General features: G+C 43.9%; 1 protein-coding gene across 2 annotated transcripts in view; it reads right to left on the minus strand.

Moving 5' to 3' along the window:
* The window catches only part of LOC115156302 (collagen alpha-1(IV) chain), a 61487-nt gene that overhangs the window by 21603 nt on the left and 14557 nt on the right, over window positions 1-25327 (minus strand). Inside the window, exons 2-18 of one of the 2 annotated variants that reach the window (XM_029703752.1) lie at window positions 9481-9540; window positions 5881-5970; window positions 5643-5687; window positions 5377-5421; window positions 5192-5254; window positions 4983-5036; window positions 4746-4772; window positions 4506-4580; window positions 3016-3078; window positions 2821-2856; window positions 2638-2676; window positions 2298-2393; window positions 2032-2067; window positions 1854-1913; window positions 1723-1758; window positions 1506-1550; window positions 1346-1378 (exon numbers count right to left, since the gene is read on the minus strand). In XM_029703752.1, the coding sequence (XP_029559612.1) occupies window positions 1346-1378; window positions 1506-1550; window positions 1723-1758; window positions 1854-1913; window positions 2032-2067; window positions 2298-2393; window positions 2638-2676; window positions 2821-2856; window positions 3016-3078; window positions 4506-4580; window positions 4746-4772; window positions 4983-5036; window positions 5192-5254; window positions 5377-5421; window positions 5643-5687; window positions 5881-5970; window positions 9481-9540 (903 nt within the window). Of the gene's footprint in view, window positions 1-1345; window positions 1379-1505; window positions 1551-1722; window positions 1759-1853; window positions 1914-2031; window positions 2068-2297; window positions 2394-2637; window positions 2677-2820; window positions 2857-3015; window positions 3079-4505; window positions 4581-4745; window positions 4773-4982; window positions 5037-5191; window positions 5255-5376; window positions 5422-5642; window positions 5688-5880; window positions 5971-9322; window positions 9418-9480; window positions 9541-25327 lie in introns of those variants that run through there. The other variant, XM_029703753.1, reaches the window with a different exon arrangement.

The following is a 25327-nucleotide window of genomic DNA, read 5'->3' on the forward strand; positions in this document are numbered from 1 at the left end:
AGAACAGAGCAGAGGTTCCTAAACTAGGGGTTGCCTGATATGAAAATGAACATTTTTCTAATCTAAAAGTAAGAATTCAACGACGCACCCTTAGATTGCACCCTTAGAGTGCCGCACTTGACCGTTGCCCTTGAATCATTACCACGGTGAATGGCTAAGCCTGCAATGCTATGAAACCACACACTACTGAAGATATTTTGATATTACAGGCTGCAATTGATATGGTGAAAACAATGTGTGGGGGGGCAGAGGAACAGAAACTCACATCAATACTTTTGTAAGATAACACTGTGAAACTAAGAATTGATGCTAGCAATCAAGAGGAAACTGACTGAATGACTCAAACTCCCCACCATATGCTCTCCAAATGGACGTGAGCTTTTGCAAAGATGGGGCTCCATCTATCACGGGACGGCGGGCAGGCCTCTTCACTCTAGTTATGTTCTCAACTGGCCTACCTTGAAGGCCATGAAGGTGAAATAAAAAAAATGAATGTGTCTCCCTCTACCATATGGATGATACACCCACTATATAGAGATATGGGATCAGAGCAGGACAATGTTCTATTTCATATTGAGGCTTGATGGTTATCGAGGGAGAGTGTTGGAAAGATTTTTCAAATTGAGAGAGGAACTGTTGTCATTCGCAATGGATGTTCAAAAAATTTACTTTGTTGTCTTTCTGTGTAATGACAATAAAATGTGTATCCTTGCCTATGCAACGACATACAGTATTTGGGGAACTGAACGAACTGAATGCAAGCATGCAGGGGAAATACAACAACATTCTCCAGATGAGTGACAGAATCAGCGAAATCTGTTCGACGGTGATCCTGGCTCAGTTGACATGCCGGTTCCTGACTCAAAGAGAATACGATGCCGTCTCCCTCCGAGCATTACATCTCATGGTACGCTGATTCAGTGCTCTCGTCTACATTAAAAACAAATATCCATCCAGGTTGGATGTGACAGGAGAGATGAGGTGCGACCACGCCCCCTGACCTTGAGAAGCTCCGATGCGACATGCATCAAGCACACCCATCTCATTAGTGGTGGTGAGATTAGGGAAATGATGTCAGACTAATATGCAATTGACTGTCATAGCCCCACATTCAAAGTATATGATGGTGAGTTAAGAAGACAATCAGTTCCTCAGATTAGAAATACTGTTAGAATGTTTTACAACTGACTGCCATAGCCCCAATTAAAAAAGTAAACATTGGCTGTTAATTACATAATTTGTTTTCACATGGTGGGGTCATGATAATTTTCAGATATCAAAATGGGGTCGTGGGCCAAACATGTTTGGGAACCACTGGTATAAAGTATGCAGAGACAGTACTTACATATGCTGGAGGTCCTTTCTCTCCTTTTTCACCCTAGAACACAGAGAGATGTCCATTTTATTAGCCTCAGAACTGAAAGGTAATTCAGAGATCATTTCTAATAAGCATATGACAGGTGTGTACAGGTTGACAGGTACAGTATAAATGGTTGCGTAGTTACCGGTGTTCCATGGTATCCAGGGCCACCAGGAAAGCCTCTCTCTCCCTGTATGACAACAGGCACATCACAATGATCAGGACAAAGACATCAAACTGAACTACTGAGACAAAACCCCAAGAGAGAGCGAGAGAAGGACAGTGACACAGACATAATGAGAGGGAGAGAGAAATACAAGAGGGTGGAGTGAGAGACTAGGTGTATACATGTATGACCTTACCTTAAATCCATTGTCGCCATCTTTGCCAGGTTTTCCCTGAAATCCAAGACACAGAAACTCAGTTCTTCCATGAAAGCAAATAATGTTGTTTTATTTCAATAAAATATTGAAATGTGATCATCGTCCCTCACCCTTGGTCCTGGTGGGCCTTGTTCACCCTTGACCCCGTTTAGATAGGGAACGCAAGAACCCTGCAGACAAAAATGGAAATTACATCAATGTTACTCATAGTGGCCATCAAAATATTTACTTAATGTACTGTAATGTCATTTCATGTATGAACAAGTTGAAAAATAGTAAAACACTCACTTTCTCTCCTCTGTCTCCTGTCTCGCCTCGCTGACCCTGAAGGACAGATACAAACACCTTTAGTAAGCAGGCAGACCTACTTTCCCTTCATCCATTCATCAATCCATTTATCCATCCATCCACCCATTTATCCATCCATCCACCCATCCACTGATACCCATAGATGTGTTAACAGAATGAGGAGGACATTCGTCAGTGGCCTATGCTCCATGAAGGATTCAAGGACTTAGGTCAAAGTAAGTTATTGATTATAAAGAGCTGGGTACCGGTGGTCCAGGGAGGAAATGCGTAATGGTATTTCCTCCTACTTCCTGTGATGGGAGTCCAGGGGGGCCAGGGGGACCACGGAGCCCTTGTGCACCCTATCAGGAGAGGGAAATACCAAGGGTACTGATCAGAAACGGGAACAAAGAAAACTATATAGAGTGGAAAGGCAGAGGGCTTTGTTCTGGAAGAAGAGGAGGTGAAGGGAGATAGGGACCAAATCTGTCCCTCAATGGTGAAGGAAGGAAGTTATAACTGTTTACAACTGATTTATTATGGCTAAATCATTTCTTATAAACTCTTTATAAAGATGTTATGAACATAAAATTGTGCGTGTTTCACCTTGTCTCCCTTCTCACTCTGGAATGACAGCCGGTCACCCTGGAGAGAGAAGGCCAACGTCATTACTGAGACAACTTACTGAACATCACAAATGAGAGCAATCTGATTGGATGAACAACAATATACAGTACAATAGGTGGGAACTTTGGCCTTTTATTAGAAGATAATTGACAACAAGCCTACCTTTTCTCCTGGGGGGCCAGGTGTACCAGGGAAACCCTAAAGGGAAAGAGGAATATAGTCAGTGTTCTAAAGACAATATGATCCAAAGGTTAACATTCTTCACAAAAGTAGTGAGAATAATGTATTATCATAGAATTGGGTATCATTTAAGTCTAAGTGATCCTGTGTTGGCCCAGTGTTAGAGTGGTCGCTCACTCTGGGTCCGTCTGATCCCTGGTTTCCTGGGGGGCCTTCGGGTCCTGAGGGGCCATTAGGTCCCTGTAGGAAAGAAAGGATGAATATTCTGTATAAGTGAGTTGTTGTCAGGCACGCGCACACACACACAATCACAAGCACGCACACACATACAGTGCCTTCAGAAAGTACTCAGACCCCTTGACTTATTCCACATTTTGTTACGTTACAGCATTATTCTAAAATAGACTAAATAAATAAAAATCCTCAGCAATCTACACACAATACCCCATTATGACAAAGTGAAAACAGGTTTTTAGAAATTTTTGCACATTTATTAATCATAAAAGACAGAAATACCTTATTTACATAAGTATTCAGACCCATTGCTATGAGACTCGAAACTGAGCTCAGGTGCATCCTGTTTCCATTGATCATCCTTGCAATGTTTCTGCAACTTGGGTACCAAAACATTTCTGCATTATTGAAGGTCCCCAAGAACACAAGACTCTTCCTACAGCCCGCCTCCCGGCTACACTGAGCAATCGAGGGAGAAGGGCCTTGGTCAGGGAGGTGACCAAGAACTCGATGGTCAGTCTGACAGAGCGCTAGAGTTCCTCTGTGGAGATGGGAGAAACTTCCAGAAGGACAACCATCTCTGCAGCACTCCACCAATCAGGCCTTTATGGTAGAGTGGCCAGACTGAAGCCACTCCTCAGCAAAAAGGCACATGTCAGCCTGCTGGAGTTTGCCAAAAGGCACCTAAAGACTCTCAGATCATGATAAACAAGATTCTCTGGTCTGATGAAACCAAGATTGAACTCTTTGGCCTGAATGTCAAGCGTCACTTCTAGAGGAATCCTGGCACCATCCCTACGGTGAAGCATGGTGGGGGCAGCATCATGCTGTCGGGATGTTTTTCAGCGGCAGGGACTGGATGACTAGTCAGGATCAATGCAAAGATGAACAGAGCAAAGTGCAGCGAGATCCTTGATGAAAACCTGCTCCAGAGCGCTCAGGACATCAGACTGGAGCGAAGGTTCACATTCCAGCAGGACAACGACCCTAAGCACACAGCCAAGACAACGCAGGAGTGGCTTCGGGACAAGTCTCGGAATGTCCTTGAGTGGCCCAGCCAGAGCCTGGACTTGAACATGATCTTGAGAGGATCTGCAGAGGAAAATGGGAGAAACTCCCCAAATACAGGTGTGCCAAGCTTGTAGAGTCATACCCAAGAAGACTTGATGCTGTAATTGATTGCAAAGGTGCTTCAACAAAGTACTGAGTAAAGGGTCTGAATACTTATGTAAATGTGATATTTCAGTTTTAGATTTTTTTATAAATTACCAAAAATGTATAAAATCCTGCTTTTGCTTTGTCATTATGGGCTATTGTGTGTAGATTGATGAGGGGAAAAAAACAATTTAATACATTTTAGATTAAGGCTGTAACTTAACAAAATGTGGAAAAAGTCAAGGGGTCTGAATACTTTCCGTAGGCACTGTACGTACCGGTAAACCAGGTGTTCCAGGGAATCCTTTATCTCCTTTCAGTGGGATGATTCCTAAAACACCACCTGGGTCTCCCTGAGAGAGACAGACAGAGACAGGTTAGAGACTGATACACTACACACCGGGCCCATCAACAATGTTTTAGTAGATGTCTTATGATGCTACAAATGCTTCCATACCTTTTAACACTGAAATGTACATACTTTATTTAGGATGTAAAAGTCCTCGGTTTTAACTTACTTTCATTCCCATTAGTCCAGGGATACCCTGAGGAGAGAGATAGAGTTGTAAATCTCGCCGATTGAATTATAAATACATTTTATTAAGAGCTCATTATAACATCTTTCAGTCTAGTGCCTTTTGTTTCGTTAATTGATTTAGGTCTAGTATGAAATACTGGTCTAAGGTGAAGTCTGTGGCAGCGTTGAAGTAAACACTGTGACCATGTTGGTAATGTTGATGGTGCAGAGCGCTTACAGGAGGACCCTGTAGACCAGGGAAACCAGACTGTCCATCTGTCCCTCGATCTCCCTGGAAAACAGACACACAGACAAAAGACATCAGTTCACACCGAAGACAGGGTTGAGACAGCATGGTTAGGTAGAAGTGCGTAAATAACAGGAATTATTAAGTCAGTTTCTACACAGGTGTGTAACAGCAGAGTTGATACCAAACAAATGACTCACCTTTGTTCCGTTGCACCCTGGAATACCTGACGATCCAGGGGGGCCGTCTTGCCCGGGGATACCCTGTGGGGGAGAGGAAGGACACATGAGGACGGGTAAGACATTTGTGAGGTAGGACACATGGCCTAAACAGTCAAAACTACTTGCATGTGTGGTTATGGTTTACAGGAATTAACAGAACGTACCGGAAGCCCTGGATTCCCTGGGAAGCCTGACAAACCATTAGATCCCTGCAAGACATCACAACACAGTATTTATATTTGAGCAATTTAGCAGATTACTTTGAATACAAGTAATTGCATTCCAAAAAGAAGGCAGAATCACATTAATCCAGTAATATGAAGTTATACGCTGTTCAAGGTAGTCCAGACAAAAGCCAAAATGCTGTAAGAGGGTAAAAACTGGTTTCCAGACTAGGAGAGGTCTGCTCTGATAGCGTTATTGTACTTACACGTGTTCCTTTCATTCCAGGAGTTCCAGACTCGCCATATTCTCCCTGGGAAGAGACAAGTGACATTGAGGTGACATTAAGACAACATAGAAGTGACATAACACATTTTTTTGTAAATAAAATGAAATGCGTATGTGTTATAATATAAGCATAGTAAATCACATTATACTGTCTCAAGTAAGGTCTCCTGAAGGGTTGGGGAAACTCTGAAGGGGTGTGGTCTGGAGCTGACACTCACCTTAGGGCCCATCGGCCCGGCGGGCCCCTCGTTGCCCTGCATGCCCGGGAACCCCATGTTGCCTTGGAGACCAGGAAACCCCCGCTCACCCTACAGGACACACAAAGCAGGTTGAACAGATTCAAATGAAGTTACCCGTATAGATGCTGATCTATGTTTTTCAGAATCATGGTTGAGTTTAGGGTTTAAGTAAGGTAAGCTGATCCTAGATCTGTGCCTAGAGGCAAGTGGGGTTAAACAAATTATGATTAGAAAAATATATGAATGGGATTGATGAGACAGCAGCAGCTTGTCAGTAGTGATTGCTTCATGTGTTCCTTCTATCTGCCACTAGATGGAGCTACTGTTCTTTCACGGGGCCATGTAGTCTGCCCTCACCCATTGAACACTGAACAAAAATATAAACGCAACATGTAAAGCGTTGGTCCCATGTTTCATGAGCTGAAATAAAAGATCCTTGAAATTATCCATACACACCAAAAGCTTTTTTCATCACACAACACAATGCCACAGATGTCTCAAGTTTTGATGGCGCATGCAACTGGAATGCTGACTGCAGGAATGTACACCAGAGCTGTTGCCAGATAATTTAATTTTCATTTCTCTACCATAAGCCGCTTCCAACATCCTTTTAGATTATTTAGCAGTACGCCCAACCGGCCTTACAACCGCAGACCACCGGTGTATGGCGTCATTACATTTAAGTCATTTAGCAGACGCTCTTATCCAGAGCGACTTACAAATTGGTGCATTCACCTATAATATCCAGTAGAACAACCACTTTACAATAGTGCATCTAAATCTTTTAAAGGGGGGGGTTAGAAGGGGGGGGTTAGAAGGATTACTTTATCCTATCCCAGGTATTCCTTAAAGAGGTGGGGTTTCAGGTGTCTCCGGAAGGTGGTGATTGACTCCGCTGTCCTGGCATCGTGAGGGAGCTTGTTCCACCATTGGGGTGCCAGAGCAGCGAACAGTTTTGACTGGGCTGAGCGGGAACTGTGCTTCCTCAGAGGTAGGGAGGCGAGCAGGCCAGAGGTGGATGAACGCAGTGCCCTTGTTTGGGTGTAGGGCCTGATCAGAGCCTGAAGGTACGGAGGTGCCGTTCCCCTCACAGCTCCGTAGGCAAGCACCATGGTCTTGTAGCGGATGCGAGCTTCAACTGGAAGCCAGTGGAGAGAGCGGAGGAGCGGGGTGACGTGAGAGAACTTGGGAAGGTTGAACACCAGACGGGCTGCGGCGTTCTGGATGAGTTGTAGGGGTTTGATGGCACAGGCAGGGAGCCCAGCCAACAGCGAGTTGCAGTAATCCAGACGGGAGATGACAAGTGCCTGGATTAGGACCTGCGCCGCTTCCTGTGTGAGGCAGGGTCGTACTCTGCGAATGTTGTAGAGCATGAACCTACAGGATCGTAGTGGGCGAGCAGTTTGCTGATGTGAATCTTGTGAACACAGTGCACCATGGTGGCAGTAGGGTTTATGGTATGGACAGGCATAAGCTACGGACAACAAACACAATGGCATTTTATCAATGGCAATTTGAATGCAGAGCGATACCGTGACGAGATCCTGAGGCCCATTGTCGTGCCATTCGTCCGCTGCCATCACCTCAAGTTTCAGCATGACAATGCACGGCCCCATGTTGCAAGGTACTGTTCACAATTCCTGGAAGCTGAAAATTTCCCAGTTCTTCCATGGCCTGCATACTCACTAGACTTGCCACCCATTGAGCATGTTAAGGATGCTCTGGATCGACGTGTGCTCCAGTTCTCGCCAATAACCAGCAACTTCGCACAGCAATTTACGAGGACTGGGACAACATTCCACAGGCTACAATCAACAGCCTGATCAATTCTATGCGAAGGAAACGTGCCGTGCCAAGAGTGAGAGAGAGGGATCTAGAGGGGGGTGAGGAGTGGAAAAGCACTGTTTTTTGGAGCCCGTTTTTGTGTGTTTGTTTCTGTCTGTCTTACTCTCTTGACCTCCTGCCTTTCTCTTTCCATCCCCCTCCCATATCCCTCCATTTCTTAAGCTCACATGGGGTTTGAAGTTGAACATTAAATTCTGGGCCATGAGAACCAGGACACGGGCCAGTCGCCAAGGGAACAGAACTCCGATCGTGGGCGGCAGGAAGTCACATCATCACAGCGAAACTATGCAGGGAGAATTGAAACAGCGGTTGGTTTGCCAGGCTTCAACACCTTTCAACAGACAGACAGACATGAAGTATGACTTCACCAGGCTCAGTCTGTCAGACAGTCAGTAAAGGCCTGGGTCCAGAGAACACACAGCTCCTCTGTGGTATGTCTGTGTGGCTACTGTTTCTAAAACAGTGAGTCATCTTGAGAGCTTAAGGCTACACATGCAGGGCAGATAAGACACTGTTGCTAGGCTCTAATTTGAGTCAATACATACAGTAGCAGCAACATAATAGTTTTTGTCTGGAATCACTGAGAGGGTGGAGATGTAACTGAGTGTGTCATTGTTACTTTGAGATAAGACAGGCTCCCAGTGTGCAGACTTTGTCTTCAAGTGTCTTATAAACTTCTAACCACAATTTTAAACCACTGATTGCTGGATGTACTGTAACAGTGACACTCTTTCAAAAGCGAGTGAGAGATTGTTCGGTCTGGTGGGAATGCAGCCTCAGCCCAGCTGTGTGTCTGGACATGCTCTAATTCCGCCTGATTCCTGCTCCGTGTCGGTCTTCCGTTTCGCCGTTTTCCACCCAGGACTAGACTGACCTGCCTCGACTCAAAGACTATACCTAACATAGTAAATGTACAGCTGTGACACACAAATTAGTATGATATGATATGTTACGTTTGGTATGGTTACATAAAACAGAAGGTTGCTTAAGCCAAAAACGAAAGGAATTAAGTAGGTCGGGAGGATGGTGGCCTATGACATGGGTAGAACGCAAACATCTAGGAACCCAAAAAGTTGCATGTTCAAATCTTTGCATTTTAACTTTTCAACTACTTACTACTTTTTAGCTACTTTGCAACTACTTAGCATGTTAGCTAACCCTTCCTCTAACCCTAACCCGTAACCCCTAGCCTAGCTAACGTTAGCCACCTAGCTAACGTTAGCCACCTAGCTAACGTTAGCCACCTAGCTAACGTTAGCCACCTAGCTAACGTTAGCCACCTAGCTAACGTTAGCCACCTAGCTAACGTTAGCCACCTAGCTAACGTTAGCCACCTAGCTAACGTTAGCCAGGCTAGCTAACGTTAGCCAGGCTAGCTAACGTTAGCCAGGCTAGCTAACGTTAGCCAGGCTAGCTAACGTTAGCCAGGCTAGCTAACGTTAGCCAGGCTAGCTAACGTTAGCCAGGCTAGCTAACGTTAGCCAGGCTAGCTAACGTTAGCCACCTAGCTAAGTGTAATTCGTAACATATCATACGAAATGGATGATGGACATCCAAAAATGTTTACATACTGTACCATAAGAAACGTCCCTAGACAGTCACCACCACTTTGAGCCTAACAGGGATTGTGGAATCTGTAGTTTGTAGGTGAAAGAGATACGGTGTGAAGAAAACAAGAGAGTGAGAGAGCAATGTGAAACTAGTAGACAATGGAGTGATGGACAGAATGCTTACCTTTTCTCCTTTTACTCCACTGCAGTCACATTTTCCTCCGCACGATGACCCAGAACACCCCTACAGAGAGAGAGAGAGAGAAATTAGCAATCAATCTACTTTAGTCAACGGCATTAGTGATCAGTAGACTGAGACTGAGACCATTTTACACCACTAGAGGGCAACATAATCCCCCCCATCTGATCACCCCTAGTTTCCCAACGCTCTCTGCATTATTTTACAGCATTTAGCTCTTCTGCCAGTGGGAACACTGACACTAACATAAACATACACACAGCATGAACCAGAATCATTAATTTGATCAGTTCAAATGATAAGAAAGGCAATAGTGGTGTTAACTGTTGTCATTTGCTTTGCAGCTTTGGGGCAGCTCTCCTGCAGCAACACTACCAGGCAATTAACCACATGACAGTTTACCAGCTGGCCTCACTACTCTCTCAGCTCCCTCTCCCTCTCGCCTCTTCTCCTCTCGCCAGGGACTAGAGCCTGGGAACTGGCCTGGACCCCATCTCTCCTCTCTTATCCACCTGTTCCTTCACTCACGTGTGAGGTGTGCTGTCAGAGCCCTGTCAGGCAGAGCAGGCTGGAGTATATCTACTGAGACTGGGCTAACACTGAGGACAGGGCTAAGGAGCACACAGCCATGTGAGTGACACTCCCAAGAAGCACACACACATATACACGTGTGACTAACCCTAAGTAACCCCTACAGAGCACAGTCGTAGAACCCCAAACATACAGTACACACATACATACAAACATACATACAGTACAAACATACATACTGTACACACATACAAACATATGTACACATACATACAAGGGGCTCCAGAGTGGCGCAGCAGTCTAAGGCAATACATCTCAGTGCAAGATGCGTCACTTGGTTTGAATCCAGGCTGTATCACATCCGGCCATGATTAGGAGTCCCATAGGGCGGCGCACAATAGGCCCAGCGTCGTCCGGGTTTGGCCGGGGTAGGCAGTCATTGTAAATAAGAATTTGTTCTTAACTGACTTGCCTAGTTAAATAAAAAAATATATAGAAACATATATATAGAAACATACATACAAACATATAGTACAGACATTCAAACATACAGTACACACATACATACAGTACACACATACATACAAACAAACATCTCCATCATCTACCCTCAATTCCTTTCACAATTCCCCGCTCCACCTCAAGTCCAGGCTAAATGGATCAATGTGTACTTGCTGCTGCTGATCTGAGAACCCTGGTAAACATGGGTATCAGTCACCCTCTAAAACTCAAACCAGATTGGATCTCCATCCTGCTATCTTCCTCCTCACCTCAGGCCCCATCTGCATTCACTGTACATGTGTGGCCTGTAGCAAGTCAACCTCTCTTCTTCATACAATCTCTCTTTTTCGCCCCTTCTTTCTTGCTCTTTCTCTTTTCCTCACTCTGTAACAGTGTTGCTTCCATCCCTCTCCTTGCTCACACCTGGACTTGAACCACGGACCCTCTGAACACATCGACAACAGTCACCCACAAAGAATCGTCACTTATCGCTCCACAAAAGCCACAGCCCGTGCAAAGCAATGGAAACTCAGAGCGAGTGACGTCACCGATTAAAACGTAACTAGCTCGCACCGCTAACTAGCTAGCCATTTTACACCAGTTACCTTACTTTCCTATTGTTTTTATAGAGATTTTACTAGATTTCTAATGTGCTGGAGGAATAGTCAATCTACATGGTAGAGTGAGTGCCTGCTTAAGAGCGAAAGCGAACGAGAGAGCGAGAGCAAGATTACTGACTGTATGAACCAAGCTCACACCAGTATGGCTTCAGATGTACATAACCTTTTACTGTTCATTATTTTGACAAATCCCCATGATTGTTAGATACTGTATGCCAAGAAGAGCTGAAACTGACATTTGTGACGTTCACAAATGTAACTGATTTCAGTGATCAATGTCCATGTGTTGTTCTCTCCGTTTCCCTCCGCCTCCAATTCTCTCTCTTTCCTGTTTGTTCCGTCTCCCTCTCTATCTCCTTCCCTCCATCCTCCTGTTAGATAAAACGTCCTTCTCTGATCCGACATTCCAGCAGGCTCTTTGCATGACTGAGATACCCCCAACCCTCTAACCCAGAACACACTGACACGCATGATGTGGTAATGTCTCCACGTGTGTGTGTCATCTCCTGTGTATGTTCTCACTCTGTCATTCTGCGATGTCTATCACACACTCTCTAACCACAACATCAAAGCAAGAGTTGCTTATTTTTAGATGTCCCTTTTTGCTTTCTTTCTCAGTCTGTTTCGCATCTCACTAAACCAAAACACCAGATCGGCGAGATAGCAGGCAGACTGAACTGACATCCATACAAAAACAGATTTGTAGTTAATGACCTGTGCTGCTATAGAGAGAGACTGTCCACTGGCACAGACGTCAATTCAACATCTATGCCATGTTGGTTCAACGTAATTTCATTGAAATGACATGGATACTATGTTGATTCAGCCAGTGTGTGCCCAGTGGGTGGGCTGATTGAGTATCTGGTCCTATGTGAAAAAGGGATCATAAGAGGGCATTATCACCTAGATTCCCAAGTCTATAGGGCTATGGGGACTATCAGTAATAACAGAAAGCAGTAGAATGTATAAAACATCTGTCTGCGGGCTTGTGAGTATGTATGTGTGAGGGTTTCTCTCCACTAGTTCACATACTGGACCAATAGTCCACGACAGCAGAATTAAATGAGTGTGAAAATGATGAGAACAGAGAGGATGAGGAATGAAATGATTGTGAAAGTACAGGGTAGGAGGTGAGGATGATGTATGAGTCTTGACTTGGCTGTAGTGAAGCCATTTTCCCAGAACGGTTGCATACTCAAACACTAAACAGATTCCAAAACAGATTTCAGATTCCAAACAGACTTCAAAAGAAAATAACCTACAGCATGAGGTGGGGAGAGATTCATGGGTGTTGAGTGGAAGGTATTGAGTTTCTGAGTAACCAGTACACAATGGCCATGGCCAAAATCTGGCTTTCCTACTACTTACTTAAACTGCATACTGTGTACTAATCGTACTCCATACTTTTTAGAACGTATTGTTTAGTAAAAACGAATTCTAATAACAGCATACTAGACTACTGAGAATGCCTCATCTAATGCGCAATTGTGTTGATTCCCATCATTCGTTCATTTTGGTACAGTGTGTCACCTCAGCTGATTGTTAGCTGTTGTCAGACACACCTGGGTCTCGAAATAAGATTCTATTTCTCAATAGTGAGTACAGAATTCTATTAGATGAAAAGCCAAAATGAGTGTGACATCCTAGCATGTAAAGCATACTACATTTTCAAAATTTCACATACTATAATTTTTTTTTTTTTAAATCGGATAACCAAAATGCCTACTATTTAGAACGCAAGTAGGGGTATTCGGACACTGCCAATAGCCTGTGTCTGGAGTAGGTACAATAACCACCTCAACATAAACCTCACAAGTCTGTGTAAGCGTGGTTGTGTATCATTTGTATGCTTGTGTGTCTGCCTGTCAAATCTGTCCAAAATTATTTGTATTGTGTATATTTTTGCCAGAAGACCTGCAGGTGCTTATGTGCATGCCTGTAGAATTTTGCATGTGCGTGTTTGCTTGTCAGTGTATGTATGCATGTGTAATTGTTGGCGTGAGTGTTTAATCCATGGCCATGCTGCACAGGGCCCATGGGCTCCAGTATTTGTTTAGAAACAGACAGATAGCATCTCAGAGTGCCAGCAGATGAGTGAAAAAAAGGGAGAAAGGAGGAGAGAGACCAATTACCAGAGCTCATAGAGTGCGAGAGCGAAGGTCAGTTCAGAAGGAAGGGACTGTGATAGGACCAGAGGTAGAAATATCTACAAGCTTTGTGTGTATGCATGTGGGGGGATTCCACCATTTAGCCATACATCTCCCAGTAGGCTCAATCCCAAGAGCTCAGCCAGTTCAACACTTTCCCACTAGTTTGTCTGAAGTCATCATTGGTTTGTCTAATGTCACTACTCAGAAAGTAAAGCTCTTCTTAGAAACTCCCTATACTGAGGGCACAAGACACCAAGAAGAGAGGAGAGAGGTAATGTTTAGACTCCAGATTAAAAGGCTGAGGCCGGGGGAAGAGTGGATTGATACTAGGGGGTCTGACAGACATATAAACAGTCATTATATGAGAGAGGATGAGAGTGCGAGAGAGTTACGTAACTGTATATGTCCATAATCACCTTGGCAGAGATAAGCATACAGACCTGCAGATGGATGTTCACATAGAGCCTGATCATCACTTCTCAGTGACCACGCCCGATTGACTGGCCAACTGACCATGTGCCTCACATCAAGACAACCCTAAAATAGCCCTAAACATGCTGGAAGACTGATTCTCTGAAGGACTCTCCAACTCAATTACTGTAGAGGCCTAGCTAGAGAGACATACACACACAGAGAGAGAAAGAGAGAAAGAGAGAGAGAGCATGTTTGCCCTCTCCTAGCAACAGGACTTTCCCTGAAATCCTAAGGCTAAGACAAACAGGGTTCCTCTCACTGTGAAATTCTGAGGGTATTTCTGTACAAATCTGCCCTTTACTGTAACATGCCATCTGTATGAAGCAGCTACACTCGGTTCTCCTTCTCCCTGTTACAGACAAGCAGTGGAACAAGCTGTGATCAGACACAGATCTGGTCAAAACATCTACACTTTGAAAAGAGTCCAATCACAAGGGTTTGTTTCCATGGTGATTTTGCTATGAAAAGGCAGCATGACTTTTTCCTCCCTGTGTGGGAAAGACCATTTTGGCTGGTATCACTTTTAATAGCTCACAAGGTTGCTGCCATGTCCTATGGTGGTGAGCTGAGAGTTAGGAAAGCAGTACTGTTGTTCACCAGACGGGGGCAGAAACATGCCTTGGCTAGAAGCCTTTGAAACTGCAGTGTGCTCACCTTTAATACTGTAACCTACTGGCACTTTCCTGAATGGTCTGTATAGTGTTTATGACCGTGTCTAAATAAGTGTGTACTGTAAATAGGTGTGTCAGATGCGTCATCAACACATGCATATCTAACCTATAGGTCAGGCTAATGTATGTGTAATGTCCTGTAGCAACCTTTGGAGCTTACAGCCACACTTCTGTGCTCTAGCACAACATTCCCTTCATAGCCGCCCACCACTGATTGATGCACCCCACAAACCCCCAGTCTATCCCAAAAACCCTCAGCGGCTGACTTCAACCCATGCCTGGCATGTGGGAGAATCAGTCCCTCATTCCTCATTCCACCTCTCTCCCTAAAATGTTGCTGCAATAGCCTGACGTGCATGTGCACGCATGCAGACACACACACACACAGTGATTGTGATTCTGTGGTATAGACAGTCAGACCACTGCTTAGCTTTTTATTGAATGAGATACAATGGCAGCCAGTCATAACAATGTTTTGTGTCTGGCTTGAAGGTATTTCCTCTGTCCTACCACAGAAAGTACATAAGATCTCACTCATTCATAAACATGGCTCTCCCCCTTAGCTCCTCAGCTGGAGTGAAGAGGAATGGCTATGGGTATTATCTCAACTGCTCATATCAGGAAGTCAGAATGTGGAAGAAGACTGCTTGTTGATGTTTTCAGAAACTAAAACAAAAGTCTTCCTGCTCCGAGTGTGTGTCTGGTCAGCCTCAGAATGCATACAGCACTAACAGTAGCGTTTTCTCCTGAAAGATGGAGGAAAGGGGGAAAGGAGAGAGACGAGGGCAGAGAAGGCGATGGGTCTTCCTTACTTCCTTTCCCACAGATACGGATTTCACTGAGGGGAAAACCATGGAGTTAACTTAACTCTCCTCCCAGCGGTGGTTTGTGTATCCATTGTAGTTTCAACTTAAGTTTTATTAGAATTAACAAAGTAGACAGCTTACACTGTGTTTGAACCCACAACCTATGGAGTATCCAATTGGACCATTCGATCCTCACCAGATTAGCCTGTTGCGCTAAATACCCTTTAAATAGAGGATAATGAGTTACAGTAAGGTTGTGCAACTATCTGGTTTGTTCCCCCTGTCTCTACTGAGTTGTGAGATGTTATAATGGGCCATAATGACCTCTGATGTAGTCTGGCTCCTTTTCCCACAGCTAGGATGATAACCATTGCAAAATATTGTATCACTGAAGATACCTCTACCAAATGCCTGGATGCTCTTGGGTGTATCTAAAATATTCAAAGTGGATTCCTTTTCCACACAGCAAATTCTCCAGTGTTAAATTTAACACTGGGCCAGTGTCTATACGGGTCCACACTTTTGAGTGTTCAATTAACACTGTGCTTAGTGCTGCCACTGTTAGACGGTCAGTGTTAGGGAATTAACATTTTCAGTGTTATGCAATAATGCCTTTTTCTTCTTTGTGTGCATTTCCGGCAGACTAGATGCTGTGTTGCGTATTGCTGCCTTTCACAGGTCGGAGTGTGGATAGCACATTTTGGTCACAAAAAAAGGGGAAAGAAAATTGCACCACCATCTAACCTTGCACCTATACACTATCCCCAAAAACCCACCACCCCATTCCACTACGTTGGCCCTAAACGATCCTACTCCAGGCCATCAGCCTGGGAGAATGGAACCCATTCTCTCAAAACGTCTTGTAGATATTCTGCACTAAAATCTCTCACACCCAAATATTTCTCTGCTGCTGCAACTACCACATCTATCTTCTGTGACTTCCGCTCCATCAGCTCAGTGCAGTTGATCAGGCCAACTCACTGGAGGGCTCCCAGTCGAATCACACCCTTGGGCTATTCTCTCTTCTCTTCACTGCCTCAGCATAGGAAACTTTCTGCCTCTAGTGTGGTGCCTCTGTCCCTCTCTCACAGAGTTCTGCCTCTGTCCCTCTCTCACAGAGTTCACACAGGGTGCTCTCTCTATCCCAACTGTACACTCCCTCTAACTATGCCTTCCTGCACATTTCTCACATCTGGAATCTCCCTTCTACACACTGCTGCGATATGTCCGAATCCTGTAAGAATATAGAGACGGGACACCATAGTGTTAGCTTTAGGAAACTGTTTAGTAAGCGTTACAGAGCACTGGATAGCGTTACAGAGCATTATGGGTAGTGTAGTACATCATGCTACATCTCCTTTTAGCTCAGCAATACTGTTTCTGAATAAACATGTTTTTTCTTTCAACATAACACTGTTCTGTTCTCACATGAACTGTTCCTTTTCTGAGGATACTGAACTCAGGTTTCTTTTCAGTCTTTACAAGTCCAGCCTTTCTAGAGCTTTTGAAACCCTGCCTGATCTAGTGAAAGCACTGGGGGATCACCAGTAGGACAAAGGTGAATTCTATCTCTCCTGAGTACGCCCATGTCAGTCTCTACCAAATAGGATCTCAGTGTTGGGGCTGTTCTCAGAACTGATCCTGGAGTTTGTTCTGCAGTGATCCAAACTTCCTGTCCAGATGTGAGTTCTGGTAGTGATCTTGAGCAGTGGTGATGGTTGTAGTTCTTTGCTTGCTTCCCCCTTCCTTCCTCATCCATTTTGCGAAAAGCCTGCATATCCGGCCACAAGGGATCCAGTTTGGTTGTTGTTTGTGGTAGGCTTGTGCATAGATGTCTCCCCATTAGCAGTTGTGCTGTAGAGAATACATGCTCCAATGGTGTGGCTCGGTATGCCAACAGCACTCTGCTATGGTCCATGTCTCTTTTCCAGAGATGTTTTTAAGGTCTGTACGGCACGCTCCACTTCTCCATTTGCTTGCGGGTACAGCGGACTGCTTGTGATGTGTGTGAAGTTGTTCTCTTGAGCGTATACTCGGAAGATCTCTGCTGAAAACTGCAGTCCATTGTCTGAAACTACAGTCTCTGCAAAACTACAGGCTCATTTCAGCTACCTCGATGTATCTGGAGAAGTAGTCAACAATCAGCAGGTATGTTTTCTTGTTCCACTCAAACAGATCCTTTCCCACCTTTTTCCACGGTCGTTCAGGTACTCAGGTAAGTATTTGCAGCTCTCTGTACTGTGTTCTGTGTTTGACAGATTTTACACCGGTTAACTGCTTGTCGGATCTGGGCTGAAATTCCTAGCCACCACACTGATTGCTTGGCCCTTGCTTGGCAGTTTGAGATTCCTTGATGTCCTTCATGGATCTTTTGAAATATTTCACCTCTGAGTGTCTGTGGTATTACGAGTCTTTCTCCTTTCAGAAGGTCACCTGCCCCGAGAAGCTCTGCCCTGACCTGCCAGAAAGGTGCCACGTCTGTTTGCAGTGTTGTGTTTGTCTGGCCATTCGGTAAGGCTTGTTGTGCCTCTGATCTGTTTCTAAACCAATGGCAGATGGCTCATCACACAGCAATTCCAAAAGTTCCACAGGCTTAACTAAGCACACATTAAAACACACAAAGGAACATTGTGTTAACACATACATATAAGCAAACTCTTTCGTACATCATACAGTACACACACAGGTGACTAGCAGATTTGGGATAGTAGGAAGATCAAGGAGGCTGTGTGTGTGTGTGTGTGTGTGTGTGTGTGTGTGTGTGTGTGTGTGTGTGTGTGTGTGTGCGTGTGCGTGTGCGTGTGCGTGTGCGTGTGTGTGTGTGTGTGTGTTAGACACAATGCCCACAGCGGGGGTTATTAAGGTTACCAGCTCCAAGCATTCTGATTCTAACCCACGCCAACAATGCTTTTTCTCCAATCCACCCACTTTTATTAAAAGTCCAGAAAGAATATCCAGGACATCTCTTTCACTCTAATGTCTTTTTATGGACACTTTTTCCTCATTTCTTCCCATTGTGTTGACGTATGATTAATGAGGTCATACACTTGTAAAATTACCACAACCAACCAACACCATTCAACTGTCTACAACTGATTTCAAACCATCAGCTGTGTTGACCACACTGTCTATAACCACAAACTGTAGACAGCCCGGGAGGAGAAGAGAATATTTCCTTTACCCACTCTGACTGGCTGGGATATGCAGCACGACATTCCTAGCCTTCTCTGGAGTTGGGCGGGAAGAAGAGAAGAGAGCAGGGGGAAAGGAGGAGAGGAGAGGAGAGCAAAAGAGTGCAGGAGGATCTCACTGCCTTACTTGGAAGACGAGGCTACTGGCTGGTACTACTGGTTCTGTAAACAGTGTGTGTCTTGTGCCGTGCCATTTGTGTCATTCTTGTGCGTGCGTGCGTGCGTGTGCTTGGCTTGGCACAGTGTGCAGAGGCTGGCTTCTCTCGGCCGAAATCAATACACAGAAAACGAGTCACACATCATATGGCTAAGTAGCATTGCAACCAGGATTAAAGACGTACATTAGTGCTTAAATACAGACATAAATCTTACATTTCCTCTGGTTAAACTCAAGACATGGGAAACGTACACTGGACTGTACAGCTAGCTCCTGTTTCCTTCTGTTTCCCTTAGTGACTTTACATAGAGCAGAAACAGAGTACACACACAGTAGCTACACAGCAGAAAGAAACCCACCATTTAAATGTAAAACATGTCTCTTGGGCTAGGGGGCAGAAGGTATTCATCTACATTGCAGGAATATGTACACAGCAAATTCCCTAGGGTTAAATTAACATTGAAACTGCTGACCCGTATAGACACTGAACAGTGTTCAATTAAAAATAGCAAGGTTGGTTTGGTGAGATATGACCCAGCAGGTCAGAGCGGAAGACTGGTGGCTTAGCTAAGTAGGGGCGTGGCTTTCAGGAAGTTATTTTTGGCCACCCATGAGAACTAACGTCATTCCGGTTCATCCATTCCGTTGACTTGTTATCATGTTACGGTCAAACACTGACACCTTTGTAGCTTTAATGAAGCTTACAGAAGTGTATGCAGTCCTGAAAAGCCTACGCAACACCCACTGTGATATCCCCAAAGGTATAGCAACCACTTTTTTGCAAATAATAATCATATTTTTCCATCAGAATATTTAATGTTATATTGCTGTGTACAAAACTTAACAAGATCAACAGGATTGACATTTACTCTCTCAGGTAGCTCAAAAATAATTATATAAAAGCCGCGCCCCTAATAAGCCACGCCTGCTGGAAATAACCTATGGCTGTAACACTCCCCAGTGTCTATACGGGTCCACACTTTCAGTGTTAATTTAACAATCTCAGTGTTGATTTGCTGTGTACTGTTCTTATAACCTGGACCATCACGCACACACACACGCACACACACACACACATGACCGACCAAGCATGACCACAATATTAACATGTGACTGTGACACAGGTCCAGGTCAAAGAGGACCCGGTAGAACTAAGGCCCTACGTTTCCCCTGGTCAGGTCACATGGTCAGGATAACTACTGGCCCAATGTGTAATCACCATGACAAAACATGCGTGACTGAAAACATAGCCAAACTACTCATAATGACCTGCTCGTAAAAATGAATGTGGAGATTCCCTGATATAAAACAATCCAATGTCCATTGTTAAAACCCATAGGAGAGAGCTGTGGACAGGGAGGCTAACATATGGCATTGCCATGGAAACTGGCTCTTTAACATGTCACTGGACATGGGAGATAAAGTAGGAGCACTCTACTGTAGGAACCATTAGTGTACGAGACAAATGTACTGTAGAAACAGACACACAACTGTCCGAGGCAAGTCCAGGAATTATCCCATGCCAAATTCCCCCTCATTCCTTAGAGAAAATGTGACAATTGTTTTAGAGAAATTCTCAGGCCTTCTGACCTGCTCACAGTGTGTGTGTGAATAAGGAAACCTCATATGTTTGCCAGATGTCAGGAAAACTGTAGCTAGTACAGACCACTTTAGAACATTTCCCTATATAACAGACTCACGAGAGAGAGAAAGAATGTGGCTGATGAAAATCCCATATTCCATTAAACAAACCCATTGCAATTCATTGAGAATAATTTGAGGGTGTTATGGTAGTAACTACAGAACACTTGCGGTCACCACCATCACCAAGTCAACATGAGTGAGTGAAGCACATGAGTGAATGAAACACACACACACTCATGCACACCGACATTCCAACACACATATCATGCACATACATGTATACTGACTCTCTACACACACACAATCGTATTAATTTATGCGGCTGCTACTCTGTTTTCCATACATCCTGATGACTAGTCACTACCATTCTACATACAGTGCCTTTGGAAAGTTTTCAGACCCCTTGACTTATTCCAAATGTTGTTATTAGCCTTATTCGACCTGTGGTAAACTCTTTTGATTGGACACATTAGAAAGCACACACCTGTCTATATAAGGTCCCACAGTTGACAGTGCATGTCAGAGCAAAAACAAAGCCATGAGGTCGAAGGAATTGTCGTAGAGCTCCGAGACAGGATTGTGTTGAGGCACAGATCTGGGAAAGGGTACCAAAACATTTCTGCAGCATTGAAGGTTCCCAAGAACACAGTGGCCTCCATCATTCTTAAGCGGAAGAAGTTTGGAACCACCAAGACTCTTCATAGAGCTGGCTGCCCGGCCAAACTTACAGTGGTTCTTCCTTTAAAAGTTTGGAGTTTATGGCGCGACCGTTTGTAGTAGATGGCCGCAGAATGTGGTAAATTGCTTCAATCTGGCAACAATGGCTTACACTTAAATAACGTGCCACAGAAATCTGTGGCTCCCTGCAAGCTGTGCTGCAGTACGCCGCAACTTTTAAAGGAAGAACCACTGTAGCAATCAGGGGAGAAGGGCATTGGTCAGGGAGGTGACCAATAACCCAATAGTCACTCTGACAGAGCTCTAGAGTTCCTCTGTGGAGATGGGAGAACCTTCCAGAAGGACAACCATCTCTGCAGCACTCCACCAATCAGGCCTTTATGGTAGAGTGACCAGACAGAAGACACTCCTCAGTAAAAGGAACATGACAGCCTGCTTGGAGCTTGTCAAAAGGCACCTAAAGACTCTCAGACCATGAGAAACAAGATCCTCTGGTTTGATGAGACCAACATTGAACTCTTTGGCCTGAATGCCAAGCGTCACCTCTGGAGGAAACCTGGCACCATCCTTACAGTGAAGCATGGTGGTGGCAGAATCATGCTGTGGGGATGTTTTTCAGTGGCAGGGACTGGGAGACTAGTCAGGATCGAGGGAAAGATGACCAGAGCAAAGTACAGAGAGATCCTTGATGAAAACCTGCTTCAGAGCGCTCAGGACCTCAGACTGGGGCGAAGGTTCACCTTCCAACAGGACAATGACCCTAAGCACACAGCCAAGACAATGCTGGAGTGGCTTCAGAACAAGTCTCTGAATGTCCTTGAGTGGCCCAGCCAGAGCCCGGACTTGAACACGATCAAACATATCTGGAGAGACCTGAAAATAGCTGTTCAGCAACGCTGCCCATCCAACCTGACAGAGCTTCAGAGGATCTGCAGAGGAAAATGGAACCCAATTGAGTATCTCTGAAGAGACCTACAAATGGTTGTGCAGCAACAGTCCCCAAATACAGGTGTGCCAAGCTTGTAACGTCATACCCAAGAAGACTTGAAGCTGTAATCTCTGCCAAAGGTGCTTCAACAAAGTATTGAGTAAAGGGTCTGAATACTTATGTAAATACTTATGTAATATTTCAGTTATGTATTTTTTTTAATATAAATTAGCAACAACAAAAAAATGTCTAAAACCCTGTTTTTGCTTTGTCATTATGGGGTATTGTGTGTAGATTGATACTTTCCAAAGGCACTGTTTCTACCTCTATCACTCCAGTATCCCTGCACATTGTAAATATGATATTGGAACTGACCCTGTATATACTGCCTTCAGAAAGTATTCACACCCAATTACATTTTCCACATTTTGTTGGGTTACAGCCGGAATTTAAAATTGATTAAATTGAGATTTTGTCTCACTGGCCTACACACAATAAACCATAATGTCAAAGTAGAATTATGCTTTTAAAAATGTATAAAAAATGAAAAGCTGAAATGTTTTCAGTCAATAAATATTCAACCCCTTTGTTATGGCAAGCCTAAATAAGTTCAGGAGTTAAAATGTGTTTGACAAGTCACATAAGAAGTTGCATGGACTCACTCTGTGTGCAATAAGAGGGTTTTGAATGACTACTTAATCTCTGTACCCCACACATACAATTATCTGTAAGGTCCCTCAGTCGAGCAGTGAATTTCTAACACAGAGTCAACCACAAAGACCAGGGAGGTTTTCCAATGCCTCGCAAAGAAGGGCACCTATTGGTAGATGGTTTGAAAAAAATACATTGAATATCACTTTGAGCAGGGTGAAGTTATTACACTTTGGATGGTGTATCAATACACCCAGTCACTACAAAGATACAGGCATCCTTTCTAACTCAGTTGCTGGAGAGGAAGGAAACCTCTCAAGGATTTCACCATGAAGCCAATGGGGACTTTATTTTATTATTATTATTATTATTTAATCTTGTCTCATCGCTGAAACTCCCCAACAGGCTCACCAATGGGGACTTTAAAACAGAGTTTAATGGCTGTAATTGGAGAAAACTGAGGATGGATCAACAACATTGTAGTTACCTAAATTACTGTACATAATAAAAAGGATGCCTGTACAGAATTAAAAATATTCCAAAACATGCATCCTGTTTGAATAAAGGTACAAAAAAAAGTTCTCTGTATAGATGTCTAATGTTGGTGGTGCATATTATCTTGTTTCGATGTTAGTCATGAATCAATGTGATATAGTTTTTCTTGTGTATTTTTAACAAGCTGAGATTTACTTTGAAGTCCAACGTGTAGAAATGCAGGTGAAATAATATAAATAGACATACACAATGTAGTCATGTGTGTCAAATATTTAAGTTGAAAACACTATGTTAAAAGCACTGTCTGTGTGTGTATCATAGCGACTAATTTTTGTTGTCACATGTAAAATGTCACATGAAGAGTTCCAAAAACACATTTTCCGTAAAGGTCCCCCACTGCATCTTTCCCCCACACGTTTCCATGACATTTCCATTGTTTTGGTCGAGTTCCATTGACCTTTTTACTGCATCTATAGAATGTATTTTTTGTAATGTCAGTTGAGTTGAATCAACAAACAGCACATATTCACAACAAATATACTGTATATATCTTTTTTTTCTTCTACTCAGTTATTACGGTGACTGCGGTCATTTGGCACGGCCAATAACCGTCATCCAAAATTCCATGACCGTCACAGCCCTATACGTGTAAGTGTTTGTGCGTGCTTGTCCGTGTTAGTATGTGCGTGATGGATGCTGTATAAAGGTCTGTTTGTGTGCCTACGCATCATTACTTTTGAGCGGTTATTGTTGCACACAATAAAATAATAAACATTCCTTAACAATCCTACAGGAATACAACGCACACTAATACACACACACATACACAAATACACACCCAACCACATTGTTCTCAAATAAATTACGCATAAAACTGATACACACTTCTATATAAAAGTTGCACTGGCCAAATAAAACACACACACTCACATACACTCCCATCTGTGTCTGTTTTCAGTGTTGTGAGACTGTTCTCTGAATAATGCAGAGTTGTGTGACCTACAAAACACCAGTAAATCAGAAGAGGCTGAAGCTGAAGCACCATCATCCCCAGTGAGACTCTCAGCACTTGACCTACAAACTGGCGATTACTCTCCCTACAGTGTGCGATGTGAAGGTGAGATACTGTTGCTTCTGCGCTCTCTTGTAATCGCTGTCTCTCTTTGTCTCTCCCTTTCTCTTGAAATAGAGTCTATGAAGGAGAGCGAGTGGGTGGCTTAGGAGGACAGCAGCATTTCTGGAGTCTGCTCTTTCTCTCTATGAACAAATAGGGTATTGAGAGAGGGAGAGAGCTGTTTTGCTTTATTGAGTGTGCCAACCCTCTCTTTGAGCTACTGCAGGCTTGAGAGAGTCTGAGTACCCCTGCTCTGTCTCTAGCTTGTCTTCCTGTGTGACTGTATACTACTGTAGAATGTAGGATGTGGACTAAAGGAAGGAGAAAGCCCTTCTTTCTTAACCTGTCAAGGTATAGGAGGCAGTATTTTCGATTTCGGATGAAAAGCGTGCCCAGAGTAAACGGCCTAATACTCGAGCCCAGAGTCAAATATTTGCATATTATTAGTAGATTTGGATAGAAAACACTCGGAAGTTTCTAAAACTGTTTGAATGATGTCTGTGAGTACAACAGAACTCATATGGCAGGCAAAAACCTGAGAAAAATCCAACCAGGAAGTGGGAGATCTGAGAATTGTAGTTCTTCTTTTGAATCCCTTTCGAAACTACAGTGTCTGTGGGGTCACGTTGCACTTCCTAAGGCTTCCATTGGCTGTCAACAGCCTTCAGAAGGTTTTTTCATCATTCTCCTGTTACAGAGAATAGTAGCTCAGTCAATGAGTGGACTGCCTGAGGACAAAGGGCTTGGTGATGCTCGATCCCGCCAGCGCGCCCCTCCTTCTTTTTCTCCTGGAATGAATACGCTATTGTCCGGTTGGAATATTATCGCATTTTTACGTTAAAAATACCCTAAAGATTGATTGTAAACAATGTTTGACATGTTTCTACGAACGGTAATGGAACTATTTGACTTTTCGTCGCTGGTACTGCGCTCGCGCGTTATGCCTTTGGATAGTGATCTGAATGCATGAACAAAACGGAGGTCTTTGGACATAAATATGGAGTATTTCAAACAAAAAGAACATTTCTTGTGGAAGTAGGAGTCCTCGGAGTGCATTCTGACGAAGATCAGCAAAGGTAAGAGAATATTTAGAATACTAATTCAGAGTTTTGTTGATGCCAGAACTTGGCGGGTAGCTGTATAGCTTGCTTCGATGGCTGAGCTATGTACTTAGAATATTGAACAATGTGCTTTCTCCGTAAAGTTATTTTGAAATCTGAC

The sequence above is a fragment of the Salmo trutta genome, chromosome 20 (assembly GCF_901001165.1).
Source record: "Salmo trutta chromosome 20, fSalTru1.1, whole genome shotgun sequence".
Classification (NCBI taxonomy): Eukaryota; Metazoa; Chordata; class Actinopteri; order Salmoniformes; family Salmonidae; genus Salmo; species Salmo trutta.